The sequence below is a fragment of the Beta vulgaris genome, chromosome 2 (genome assembly GCF_026745355.1).
Source record: "Beta vulgaris subsp. vulgaris cultivar EL10 chromosome 2, EL10.2, whole genome shotgun sequence".
NCBI classification, from domain to species: domain Eukaryota; kingdom Viridiplantae; phylum Streptophyta; class Magnoliopsida; order Caryophyllales; family Amaranthaceae; genus Beta; species Beta vulgaris.
The window spans coordinates 46,531,370-46,545,611 of NC_079203.1; the positions used below are offsets into that span (position 1 = coordinate 46,531,370).

Below are 14,242 nucleotides of genomic sequence, written 5' to 3' on the forward strand. Positions count from 1 at the left end.
CTAGCTTTCCCAATCCTTCCCATAAAATCCCCCCTAACACCATTATATACCCAATCATTTCGGTGCAGCCACAAGGACCAACACAACATCCAGAAAACATCCCACCATTCAGCCTCTCGGACTAGCTTCATTTTCTCCACTGTCCATTCCCGAAAACCTCCGTGGCTGCTCTGAGATGTATCAAGCCGAAGTGGAGATGCATACCAAACCGCCTGAGCTTCACTACATGTGAGCAGAAGATGGTCCACACTCTCTTCTTTCTCCCCACAGCGAGGGCATATTGGGTCCACGTCCACATGCCTGCGCTTCAAGTTCTCTTTAACCGGAATTGCGTTATGTAGAGCTCTCCAAGCAAAGTTACGTACCTTTAGGGGTACACTAGCATGCCACACTTTCTTCCACACTGTACAACCATCCTCAGTTGACGAACTGGCCTGCGAGCCTCGTTTTATCTGGACAGCCACATGATATGCACTCTTCACAGTGAAATTTCCATTTTTTGACCAGCGCCACGCCCAAACATCCGGGCAGGGGAAAAGTGGTAAAATTATCTCCTGGACTTTTGCTACGTCCCAGGGAGGTAGGACCTTGGATAGGACTTGCGAATTCCACCCACACCCCTGCACTAGCTCACTTACAAACTCGACTTGGTGACCTTCCTCATTTATCGGGGCTAAGAGCCCGTTATGTCTTTCGGTAGGGGCCCATGGATCCTGCCATACTCGAGTGGCTCGACCATCTCCTATCACCCTTCGGACTCCCCTTTGCAGCAAAACCCGTGCTTGTAATATGGATTTCCATGTGAAGCTAGCTGTGGGAGGAGTTTTTGCTTCGAAAAAGCTACAAGATGGAAAGTATTTATTCTTTAGCACTCTCGTCATCAGGGAGCTATCATCTGTTAGAATTCTCCATCCCTGCTTCGCCAATAGTGCCTGATTAAAAGCTTCCATGTCGCGTAGCCCGATCCCACCCTCTCTTTTTGATCGACACAAGTTCTCCCAAGAGAGCCAGGGTATCTTCCTCTCGTCCTTTTTTTGACCCCAAAAAAATGCTCGACACATTTTCTCAATTTCCAAAATAATGCTTTTTGGAAGTTTGAAAACTTGCATAGTGTACATCGGGATGGCCTGTGCCACAGCCTTTAAAAGAATCTCCCGTCCAGCTTGTGATAGGAATTTTTCTTTCCATCCTTTTAGCTTCTTCCAGACTCGTTCCTGAATAGCTTGGAAAACTTCTTTCTTTGATCTTCCTATATATGTAGGTAGACCCAAATATTTATCATGATCTTCAACAGCCTTAAAATTTAATCTCGCCAGGAGCAAATTTTTCTTATCAGTCTCGACATTTCGGCTAAAAGATACCACAGATTTTTCCTATTCAGTTTTTGTCCAGATGCAGCCTCATAAATAGAGAGAACATCCAACACACTATCCACCTCCTCAACTGTTGCTCTAGCAAACAACAGACTAACATCTGCAAACAGTAAGTGAGAAATATGGCTCACTTTTTTGCCGATTTTTATCCCATGAATCATCTTTTTTTCCCCCGCATCCATCAATAAAGCCGACAAACCTTCCGCACAAAGAATAAACAAAAACGGGGAGAGGGTCGAATGGGTTTTTTTAAACTGGACATGAGCAAAGCATATGATAGGGTCGAATGGGTTTTTTTAAGGCAAATGATGCAGAAGATGGCTTTTCCGAGTTGTTATATTGATTTGATCATGAAATGTGTGATTTCCCCCACTTTTGCTATACTTGTAAATGGGCAACCTTCTACGACCTTTACACCTAGCAGGGGGTTAAAACAGAAGTAGTATTGAAATTATCATTAGTGTTACATTTTTTTTTGATATCAGGGAATACAAAGGCTCCATTTGGCAAATATTAGTTGAAAATAAATTAATATTATAAGATAAAGCTGAAACTGAAAGTGATAGGTGCGGTGTTGGAACTGATAAGATATCTTACTAGTTTAATTATTTGACAAAATTAGTTGCTAAATTATTTTGACAAGATTAGTTGTTATAAAATTTCTAAACGGATTTTCCAAAATTTTAGTCATCTGATTATGAAAAGGTTAATATTTTAACGTATCAAGCCACTTTAACCACCTGAAATGTTATTTTGGTATCTCTAAAACAATACTAATCATTTTAATACCTAAAATATGTTAACAGCTTATCATATAAAATTAATAAAATACTTACTCAAACAGAGCCAGAGTGAGTTGTCAAACCTCTCCTAGCATTAACCACTAGGAGGTCCCCTAAAAAAAAGCTAGGAGGTCGGCGTTAGGGTTACATTGTTGTTTCATTTTTTTACAAGCCAAAGTTTGGCAAAGAGAGGGGAGTAGAATATATGTAGTACAAGACTATTTATGATCATGACTTAGAGAAATAAAAAGGAGAAGAATAGAGTTCGGTCCACATACAACTATACTAAAACCAATTTGCAATAGTAGGAGTAACTCACAAATCACATTTGCACACAACAAACATGGGGTTCAACCACCACAAGCAATCATTATTGACTTTATTATCGTTGGTTTTATAAACACACACATTTTTTAGTGTAAATGAGTGATCAAGAGTAGTGATATAGATGAAATTCGATCCTAAATCACGGATAGCATCCCACAATACTTTATTACCTAACCTATATAGATGGCATCCACGATTATAAACCACCTATTTCAACTGATACATTAGTGGAAATGCATATTTACTCTGATGTACAACTTAGCTCTCAACAAGTACTATATCCGAAGGTCGACGACAATAATTGGTAATTGCAAAAATAATGAGAGAATCCACGGCGCTAGGTGGGGTTCAATTTTCAGGCTAGCTCCATACGATATACTTATGGGACTAGGGAGCCTACTTCCATTTTACTTTATTTACTACCATGCTATTCCATGTGACTTAAAAAGTTCAGGTACAAAGAATATGATAGATTCATGTTTTTATAGCATGATTCGTTTAATCATGATTGGTTGTAGATTAGTACTCCTAATTCGTTATCATTGTTGCTTTCGTGCTTAAGGAAAGTAAATGATATCTTAATCTATTTACCAAATTAAGGGAGGGCCTTTGTTAGACAATTTTAATTATTTGAGAATTTGGACCGACCCTAGTGGTGCCAAATGCCCAAATCCACTCATGTTCAATCAAGTAGAATACTCATTAAGACATCTTAAATACAATTAAGATTCAGTTGGTCCTCCAAACATGATATACCACTTCTTCTTACCAGCAATGTTTAAAATTTATTGTTAGAAATATATATGGTGGATTTATATATATAACAAAGTTTGGAGATGATATTTAAGGCTTACAAATGGTACCAATTTAGTTATATAATCTAATTTCAAGTCAAACACTAATGGTTTGTAAACCAATGCCTTACACAATTTTCTTTTAGTGTGTAGTTAAAAAAATTGTGGATTGTGCTAATGATGAAGTAAGATGCATATATAGTTTCCGTAAAAAAAAAAAAGATGCATATATATAGTTAAGTGTTTGGACCCATGATCTGGTTCAATAGTATTATATAAAGCCCACTTAAAAGATCAAATCAACATGCTCCCAAAGGACCCACCAGCTTCAGGTTAAGAAAAACTTTACCATAGGTAGACATCTTTCCTAAAAACATGAGTGTCGTCTCCCCAATAGGGTTTTCTGTCTGGAAAATCCCCAACATTATAAAAGCAGCAGACCCGATCAGCGAACATGTATTCAATTCTCACCTAACAAAACTCGAGCATCTCTCTCTACAAGTACTCATTTTCTCTCTCTACCTCAACTGACTTGAGCGCCGGAAGAGCTTTCCCGGGAACACTCCCGGTTCAGTTTTCCTTCTTTACATGACCTCAAGCGATAAGGCTCGAGATTATATACTCCAACTCGGGATTTTAATCTCTAACCACAAATCACTTCTTTGACTAGTTTGTAGGCTGAAACATTAAGCTTAATATTAGGTTTACCTAAGTACAACTAAAAACTAAATAGATGTAAAACTTATATCAGATTTTAGGTTTGTCAAAAGGGACCCACAAATCTTAATAAATTTCCCCACCTCTAAATTCTATGATCTCTTCATCCCAAATAATCCCCGTCATGGTTGAGCAAAGTTGTATGACACAACAATTACATAACTTTGGCGCAAAAGATTTTAGTTGAAGAAAATCAGTCATGTATGTCTCAACTCTCATGTGCATTTCTTACAAGTTACAACTTACAACAAGTGGGAAAAATGTAAGAGGAAAGAAAATGATTTGATTGGCCCAACTGAATTGGCCATGGCCAACCACGATATTAATGGACCCACCTAATTATTTTGTACTACTCTTGCAGCCTTGCCTTAAATAGGAGCTCTCTAAACTCAGAAGAAGAAGAAGAGCTTTTAATGTCAAAACTCCCTTATTTACCTTGACTTCTCTCTATCTCTTTTGAGAATAGTCAAACTTTTTTATTTTATTTTATTTTATGTATATATATTTTTTATATATATTATGGTGAAGTTGAAGATTCTAAGGGAATATATGTTCTGTGTGTTGTTCTCTTCAAGGCTTATTTGGTCGGATTTATCCCCACCTTACATATAGAAGAAGTTATACTTATTATCTTAAATATCCAAACCAAACCAACCTTGCATTGTTTATATTTCTTGTCATAATCTCGTGATGTTACTAACGTGTGTATATATGTGGTTGTATGTGAAAGTAGCCGTATTTTTCTTTGGCTATCATTAAATACAACATTGTCATTAATTTGTTAGGAATTAGGCTTTATCATGCATGCATGACTCACAAACTTGAAGTGAAAATAAAGGTATATTGTGTATACATATCATTTAACATGCAAGAATATCGGTGTTTTTAGAAGTAGTGGCTAGGGGGATTTGGCTGAAAACAATTCTTAATAGGCCTAATCAATGCATTGTCATAAACAATCAGAGTTTTGACTCGGCACAAATTGTGACACAAACTGATACGGTATTATCCATTTAATTAGAACCGATTTAGTTAATTAATCTTTCGATTGTCATATTTTAAAATGTATTTATATTACAATAAAAAAAGGTAGACTTACTTGATATGGATGCGGTCAATGTTAAAATTGACACAAATTAAAATTTAACTTTTAAGTTTACTAACAACCAATTTCTTGTTTTCCTACATGCAATGGAAGTAAGTTTTCTAATCAACCATCCCAAATATTCTCCCCGGTTATGAATTGGCTTAAGCATGCTCAAGCTGTCTCATTATTGATCATCTCTTTCTCCAAATCAATTGTATTTTAGACATCACGATTGACATATAATCGTTTGCCAAATAAGTTTTCAAGGACCCAAATTGTGATTTTAATTCCTAGTTACGAGCTCTCTCACAACACTTTATGAGGTGAGTGTTTCCAATTAAAATGACGACTATGTATGTCCCCAGCATTGAGACCCCCTTAAATCACATTTGAATATCGGTGACATAGTTTGTTTATCGCTTCTCCATTGTGTGTATATATTTCACTCTCACACTATATTGACACATAGTTGCTATTTGTTTCATATTTTATATTACCCCTAGTCATAAGCATATATATAATTTTCTAGACTTCATCCGATATTATTAGTTGGATACAGAAATTAAACCCATTCATTAATTGGTTTACGAAAAAAATTCATGCTAGTTTTAGGTATATGAAATTACCTCAACGAACATACAAGACATTTTTGTTGGTTCTGTATGAAACAAGATGTATATCTTCTGCAATTCTACCGTCTCATTTCCCCTTCTCCTCTATTTTCACTTGATCCATTTCTCAATTTATAAAAAGGAAAATTACCTTTGTTGGCTAAATAACTCCATAAAATTGATTATTTTTCTGTAAATCTTTGATCAAACATGTCAAGTATCAAGCCCCTTATAAATATTCTAAACATTTTATGTCCTACAAAGTGCCAAACATGTAAAGTTGACAACCTTAAGGAACGATCACAATTCACAAACTTATTTATCAATTTTATCTACATGTCAAATTGTCAATATGAGGATCACTAAAATTTCCTACATCGTGAATGATAATACTGCATCAATCAAATAATCACCCACATGTGAATTTGTTCAGTGGATTTTACTGATGGGTCTCGTTCGATGTTCCTTATTTTCAAAAACTTCCCAAATTTATCATGTGAGATCATTGAAGGGGACACACATACAATTATATGACGAAGTAGCATTTGCTATCTGGTAAGATGACAACCGAAATTTGGAGGAGAAATATGTAAGCAAGCATTGGCACACAACTACTATTTTGGTAGCTTTAATCCTGCGCGCCCTAGCTTTACAGCAAGACACAAAAGATGGAAAATCTCTTGTCAAATGGCCCACTTAGGTCAACCATTATAGAATTTTATATACACAAATGTCAACATTCATTTATAATAATTGTAGTTTGTTAGAAGAGAGTTTTGTTTAATCAATTTGATTTATATCTGTTATGTTTTGGCTGTGTTATATTTATCTATAACAATCGTAATTTGTCAGAAGTTGTTTTTAATCCAATTTGATTTTTATTTTTTATGTTTTGGCCGTGTTATATTCATCTATAACAATTGTAGTTTGTTAGAAGCGAGTTTTATTTAATTCAATTTGATTTTTATCTATTATGTTTTGGCGAGTTTTGTTTAATTCAATTTGATTTTTATCTATTATGTTTTGGCTGTGTTATATTTATCTATAACAATAGTAGTTTCTTAGAAGTGAGTTTAATTCAATTTGATTTTTTATGTGTTATGTTTTGGCCGTGTTATAGATATTGTTTGACATTTTAATATATTAATAATTTTTAACTTGAACTAAATGAGTGGGTGATTGTTGCTTTGACACATTCTATCCTACAACTACAAAGTAAGTCGGTGATTACTCCGACACGTTTCTTTAATATCTATGTTTGCGTGTAAGGCAAAATTATAAAAAGTTGATGTTTGGAATACTCGTAATCTCGCATCAAGAAGAATTTAACAAGATTTCATTTGATTATGTGTTTTCTTATATAATGGTGAGTGAAAACTTGTCAAAGTTGGTTGATGAATAATGTACAAATATCAAATAGTGCAACTAAAAATATTTGAGGAAGTGTTAGTTAGTAAAACTCTCCCGATAGGATAATATCTAACTTTCTAGCTAGAGAAAGTATAGGCATGGATATTTTTACAAATTATAATGTCGCTTCTTCTGAAGTCTCGTAACACTAAAGGAGAAAAAAACAATCAATTATATTACAAGCATTATGTCAAAATTTCGTATCCAAGATTTTTGGAATTATCATATCATAAATATCAAAGAAGTAAGAGAAACAATTTCTCATAATTGCAAAAACAATACCAAAAAACACACTATAACCTGTCCTCCTAACAAGTCTTACCTAAGTCTAAATACTGAAAAAAATAGAAAATGTACAAGATGTACAGGTCCCCCCACAAAATTGAACATTCTTGTTAACTCAATTTTTTAAAATCTTTTTTCTCTTTTCTTTTTTCTAGATCTCTCCAAGTATTGCATTTCAAATTGTGTTCCTTTTTTTTTTGGCTCTCTTGAAAAAGATGGGTATGACCTTATAATATGATCCAACTCATTCCTCTTGCACTCATTTCCCATGCATCTTTTTCTTCCCTTGGAGGGTAGAAACTTCATTAGTACCAAAGTTTTTTCTTTTGGTACCACCAAAAATTCTCTACTTATCATCATCATCCACTAAAACTCCCTCTATCTAAAATTCATTGTCACGTTAACCATGTAACGACTTAAACTAGTAACGCGACAACTAAATCCAAACAGAGATAATATTTACCTAAGACGAAACTTAAAAAGAGTAAATACGATCAAGAAGATCAAAATGAGCGATCAAAAGATGTAGGATATCTTGATTCAGAATTCCAACATTGTCCAATATCAGCTGCAATTCTTTTGGCATCCATTGATGCACCTAACAAGCCACGTTTGGTAAACCCCACTGCATATAACCCATAATCTCCTTTCCATCCATTAGGAAAGGGCTTGCGCGGTAGTCCATCTTCTTCTGAGAACATCTCTCGATCCTAGAAGAGAGAAAAAAAAATGGAACACCATACTTTACTTTTTCATTGTTTTTCAACTTTAATGTTTGTAATATATAGAATAAGATATATTCTTAAGAATCAAGAAATTGTAATAATTTTTTAAAAAAAGGAAATGGTGGGGGAGTTGAAAGATAAGTGGAAAAAAAAGATTGATATATACCTTTAGCCAATATGGTACATTGCTTTTGTATCCAGTTGCCAAGATGATTGCATCAAAATTCTCTACACTTCCATCAATAAACTCAACGGCTTGGTGCATTAAACGCTTGATGCTTGAACATAACTACATGAATAGTAACAAATATGCAAAAATTTAGTCACTTTAACATATTCTTATATTACAAGCTATTGAACTTTGAAGATGGATAAAATAAATCAATTGATGAAGTCATATTTCAAAGGATATGCTCATATAGTGATTTTTATGTGGAACACGTTGCATTTAATTCAAATCTTCGGTACTAATTTAAAGATTAATAACCGACTAAACAATTTGACATTCAGGTTTGGTTCTTGTTTTAGATCGTAACATGTCATAGTCAATTGAAAAATAAGTATTAAATTAGAGTTGCCGATTTTTAGTGGGCTTTTTTGGTGCCAAAATGATAGTTTGGTGTGAAAATCACTAAAAAAACTTTACAAATTTAATATATACATTATGGTGTTATCTTAGAAAAGAAGTCGTCAAAATAACAATAATAAATGTCAACCATTTAAAAAAAGCAATACTTTGCAATTCGTAAAATAAAAAAGCAGTAAGTCACAAAGTGATCTATCAAAAAAGTAGCCATTAATAAAAATCCCTTAAATTAGCTTAGATTTAAAGACCCTAGCATAATTGTTTTCACCATAGAATACACATTTTTAGGCACAAAATATCCATGCTAATCACTCCTACCACTAAAGAAACTATAATTTATAAGTACTACTTGATTAATGCTTAATCAAAAATTTAAAAAGAAAAAAAAAGTGGAAGGAAAAGAAAGAGGCCTAAATCACACTAAAGGATTTGCTAATGATTTAAGAGCTAGTAATGGAAGTGAGAATCATGTCCCACTAAAAATTACTATCATGTAATAGGAGAAGCTATTGCCTTTTCTGGGCAAAAATCTTACTAGAATCTCTCAACTTTGGAGCCCTTTTTCCCCCCTCTGATCAGGAGAATCAAGATTGTAAGCAAAATTTTAATTTTGAGAAAACAAAAAATAAAGTAAGATGTGAAATGATGGTTAATAATTAGTGAGACATGAAGTACTACAACTATACCTTGATGTCTCCGCTTTTGATCTTGTCAAACGTCCCAACATCTAACACCGGAGTTTTGCCTGTCAAATTTTTGAGTTGAAGGGGTCCCATTTTAGGACGAGCTAAACCTAGTTTTGAAGTATCACCAAATATTAGCCAGGCTATTATTAACAAGAGTCGGTCCACTAGCGTTATTGGCAACCACTTGAGCAACCACATAGACAACCCGAAAGTTGATCTCCCGAACATTTCCCTAGGTAAGATATGAACCTTCAAAACAACAACAAAAATACGAATATCAGCTAGCATATATATATCAACAAACAATATTCACTTTGTTTGTGAAAGTTTTTCCTACTTTAACCAGCTTTCTCTTACAAAAAGATTTCAAATAATAATAAAAAAAGACAATAGAGGGAGTAATAGTTAGGAGCATCGTCATATTTTAATAGGGATTAGTTTGATTCGTTTCTTATCTAACCTTTGTGCCTTCTTTCTAGGCGAAACAAAAAGAATAACTAATTGATTGAATATTTTGTGAAAGCTAAGGTGTTTAACAGGCAAGGAATGCATCTTTAGAGAAGGAAAAACTTTAAGATGGTGTTAAAAAAAGGACCATGTATAAAACATATTACTAATTAAGATTCTAAACTAGTAGTAAATTTTTAGCCAATGTTGCGCATGCTTTGAGTATCCCAAGAAAGTGAAAATTTTTCTCCCTACCAATTTGCAAAAATTATGAACAGTACTTGGAACTTGAACTCACTAACTAATTAGATCAAAACCCATAATAACAAAACCCCATCAAAAAGATTTTTTAGCAATTTTTTAAGCTTAGCCTAACCTTTATTGCATGCCCATGACTACTAGAAGTGCTTATTATTTAATTATAAAGTTATGATAAAGCTTCACTTTTCACTATACTATGAACAAAAGAGCACACGCACACACTAAACTCCACAATTATCTCTTTTTAACATATTGGGGAGGGGGAAGTGCTCGAGTTATCATTAAAAATCCATCATATTACCGAAAGATAACCAAATGAAATTAAAAACAAGTTAGCCATTGAGACAATTAAATGAAATCGTAATATTCTTTTTGTCTATTTTTGAAGTTAACCTAGTTCATAATTATAATATGCATTAATTTAATTTATCTTATCAAGATACTTTTGATTTTCATAAAATATATATTTATAGAACTATTCTTTTTGATTATGTATTATGACTCAAATACGCAAAACTTATTACACCACGATAATAAATTATGAGTTTCTCTACATTTTCTTTCAGATTTTAGTACTAAGTTTTTTCTTCGTGTTAAATAGAAATCAAAAAGTTGGGTGATTGTTAAAAGCCTAAACCAACATTAAGCTTTTTGCTAATTCAATATGAGATCCTAATAACTTAAAGAAAAAAAACCACCGCCCCCCTTCAACCCTTATCTTTTTAGTTACCTCCTTTTCATAGATATCATGCCAAACACATATAAAAAAACAAAAACATCATGGGGTTTAAAAATCTCTAACAATAATAATCAAAACTATCTTTCACACAAATAAAATAACTTGGACTAATGAATTGTCATTTAGTGGTCAAGTATCTTTTAAATTGTAAACTAACCTTGGATCCAAAACCTATCTATATATCTAACTAGATTTCAATTTCATCTCAACTTAACCAACTTTTCAAACAAGTATTTATTTCAAAAAAAAAAAAAAAAACTTGATGGAACTAATAATTAAATTAGTACTATAGTATATGGTGGTACTTACTGTATCTCGGACCACAATTGAAGGCATAGCATTATGATGACAAAGGTCCAAACAAACTTCCATCCCTGAATTTCCACTCCCAACAACTAACACCCTTTTACCTCTAAAAACTTCTCCACTTTTGTACAAACTTGTATGTACTATTGGTCCTTCAAACTCTTCCAACCCTTTAAAATCCGGCATCACAACCTCCGCATTCTCTCCTGTCGCCACCACCAACCACCGGCATACGTACTCCGTTGTGGTGGTTGTCACTGCCGCCTCCTCCTCGCCGCGACTATTATTACTATTACTATTACTATCACTATTACTATTACTATTACTATTACTACTCCAAGTAGTAGTAGTAGTCGTCCTTACCCTCCAAAACCCTAGCGTTTGATCAAATTGTGCGTTATCCACCGTCTGATTAAAAACCGGGTTAATCTCGAATTTGGTTGCATAGTCTTCTAAGTAGTCAATAAACTGAGACTTTGTAGGGTACGTAGGAAAGTGTTGTGGGAAGGGCATTAAGGGAAGTTCACAAAATTCCTTAGGAAGGTGTAACCTTAAACGATCATAGGTCTTAAGTTGCCATAAAGAGGCTATGCAGTTGGATCTCTCTAAGATTAAACTTGGTACACCATTCTCTTTTAAGCATGCTGCTACCGCCAACCCTGATGGCCCTGCCCCTACTATCACCGGACCTGATACTAGTACGCAACGTGTCGAATTCGATATCCCGGAGTTGAAACGCTGTGGATCATGTATAAGCTTGCCTTCTATCTCTCTCAAATTATTATGGAAGTATTCCATGATGATCAATATATATAGATATATATATCAAAAACAATGAAATAGTAATATAGAAAATAACTATAAAAAAAGGTGTTTCTTTGTTCTGTTTTTATTGTTTGATAACTACCAATAACAAACATAAAAGAACATGGGAAGAAAAGATTAGGGAATTGTTAACAAACATCAAGTAGAAGCACATGTTTGTAACTAACAAAAAAATGAGAGGAGATTAATAATTAAACTCAGATTTCAGTAATCAAAAGAGATAGATTAATCCAAGAAATGGATGAAAATTGAGTCTTTGATTAGGAGAAACAAACAAAAAAAAGATAAGTAATAAATTTCCTGAATTTAAGGAAGAAAAGAGAAGTTGTTATTCACTTAGAACACAAAAATAGAAAGAAGAAAATAACTAGAGAAGTAGGATTGTTGGTAGTTTGTTGGTGTTGTTGTTGAATGGAGAAGAAAGATTAATTAGATGAGAGGAGAGCGGCGAAGGGTACGGGAATAACTCAGCATTCAACACCCAGAGAGAGAGAGAGAGAGAGAGAAAGAATGAAAGAGAGAGTGAGAGGGAGAGATTGTGATATGTGAATATATATATTCCTTTGGTGAATTAGATGGAGAGGAAATTTTTTTATTTATTTTTTATTTTTCGAATTTTTTTTTTAATTTTTTTTTTTCAAAATTTAAAATTATTTTCTTTAATTGTTGTGAAAAAAAACATATGGTGTGAGGCTAACTAGCTAAGTGTGGTAAAAAAAGGTAGAGAGAGCTCTAAGTTGAGTGGGACTTTTGTCCCATAAAGTAATAATTTTTTTGCCAAAATAAATATAACAAAAGATGGGTGTTATAGTAAGACTTGTGCTCTTTTTTTATTTTTATTTTGGAAAATAAAAAATCACTCCTTTCCCTCTCTAATTGAACGTCACTTTAGTAGGAGTAAAGTTTGTTTAATTACCCATTATATGTCAATTTGTAATGAAGCAAAATTCTCCTTAGAAAGGCCTTTAGTTGTATTAAGAAAAAAATGTCCATGAAATTTTCAATTAGGATTTAGGATAAGTGATAATAATGGTTAAACAAGGGAGAGAAAAGGACTCTTTGAGTCAAGCTAAGGTTAAAGATGAAGGGACCACTAAGTGATACAAAAATAATAAAATACTTGTGGGTTGTTGTCATATTGAGGAGTGTTGCAGTTACTGTTAACACATACAAATATGAGAATTGCTGTTATGATTTTTGGGATGGAGGGAGTATTATTGATTCATTATACACATTTTATTATTAGATGTATAAAATCGTATTCTTTTATCAGTTTTAATCACTAGGGGAAAAAATAGAAAGGGTTGCACAGGAAGGGTTGCGCTTTTCGTAAAAGCGCAGCCCTACTAGTGAAGGGCTGCGCTATTTTTAAAAAGCGCAACCCTACATAGCAGAAGGGCTGCGCTTTTTCCTAAAAGCGCAGCCCTTCACCTAGTAGGGCTGCACTTTTAGGAAAAGCGCAGCCCTTCCGTAGGTAAGGAGGGCTGCGCTTTTTTAAAAAGCGCAGCCCTACTAAATGAAGGGCTGCGCTTTTTAAAAAAGCGCAGCCCTTCTGCTATGTAGGGCTGCGCTTTTTAAAAAAAGCGCAGCCCTTCCTGAAAAAATTTGAAATAAAAAAGTTCGCGGGCTTCAAATATTAAGCGGGATTCGTCAAATATATTATCCCTCATTCTCTCTCCTCTCTCATGTCCCTCATTATTCCTTTCCTCCTTCTCTCTCATCCTCTCTTCTCTCTCAAAAACTCCCATAAACATTTGCGACAAAAACCCTGAAATGATTTGCACTAAACATGTCGACGGAGTCCGATTGCCTATTGTGATACCTTTTCGGAAGCGGAACGGGCCTCAAACTCACTGCTGTGCTGTGATGTTTAGGCTTTTTAAGCCATCCGAGTTCGTTTAAGCCTCCAAATAGGCATTTTAAGTTTTTCCGAAATTTTTTTCCCCTTAAATTATGTATTAGGGTTTTGTTTTATGTATTTAAACATTATTAGGTTAATGTTTGGAGGTAGTTCTTGTATTTTAGATCTATAATGTTCTTGTATACTTCTCTTTGTTTATATATTTTGATTAATGTTCTTGTATACTTCTCTTTGTTTTGATTAATGTTCTTGTATACTTCTCTTTGTTTTGATTAATGTTCTTGTATTTTCATCTTTGTTTTGATTAATGTTCTTGTATTTTCAGACTATCTATAATTTCTTGTATTAGTTTTTGTTCGTTTTTTTCATTTTCGTTTCATTCTTTTTTTTTGTTTTGGGTTTAGTATTTTCATTTTCGTT

General features: G+C 33.8%; 1 protein-coding gene across 1 annotated transcript; it reads right to left on the reverse strand.

Annotated features, from left to right (window-relative positions):
• Positions 1-7,257: 7,257 nt before the first annotated feature.
• On the reverse strand, positions 7,258-12,911 carry LOC104884783 (indole-3-pyruvate monooxygenase YUCCA6). Its single transcript, XM_010669478.3, has 4 exons — positions 11,140-12,911; positions 9,384-9,632; positions 8,278-8,400; positions 7,258-8,096 (listed from the first exon to the last, which is right to left on the reverse strand). Exons 1-4 carry the CDS (start codon positions 11,932-11,934, stop codon positions 7,890-7,892), a joined length of 1,374 nt encoding a protein of 457 aa, XP_010667780.2. The 5' UTR covers positions 11,935-12,911; the 3' UTR covers positions 7,258-7,889.
• Positions 12,912-14,242: the final 1,331 nt, after the last annotated feature.

What these genes read in the sequence shown, in the direction of transcription:
- LOC104884783 (XM_010669478.3), bottom strand. Translation starts at nt 11,934, where the DNA reads ATGGAATACTTCCATAATAATTTGAGAGAGATAGAAGGCAAGCTTATA. An exon ending in CAATTGTGGTCCGAGATACA is followed by an intron (nt 9,633 to 11,139) that starts GTAAGTACCACC and finishes GTTGTTTTGAAG; the next exon opens with GTTCATATCTTACCTAGGGA. An exon ending in TCAAAAGCGGAGACATCAAG is followed by an intron (nt 8,401 to 9,383) that starts GTATAGTTGTAG and finishes CTATTCATGTAG; the next exon opens with TTATGTTCAAGCATCAAGCG.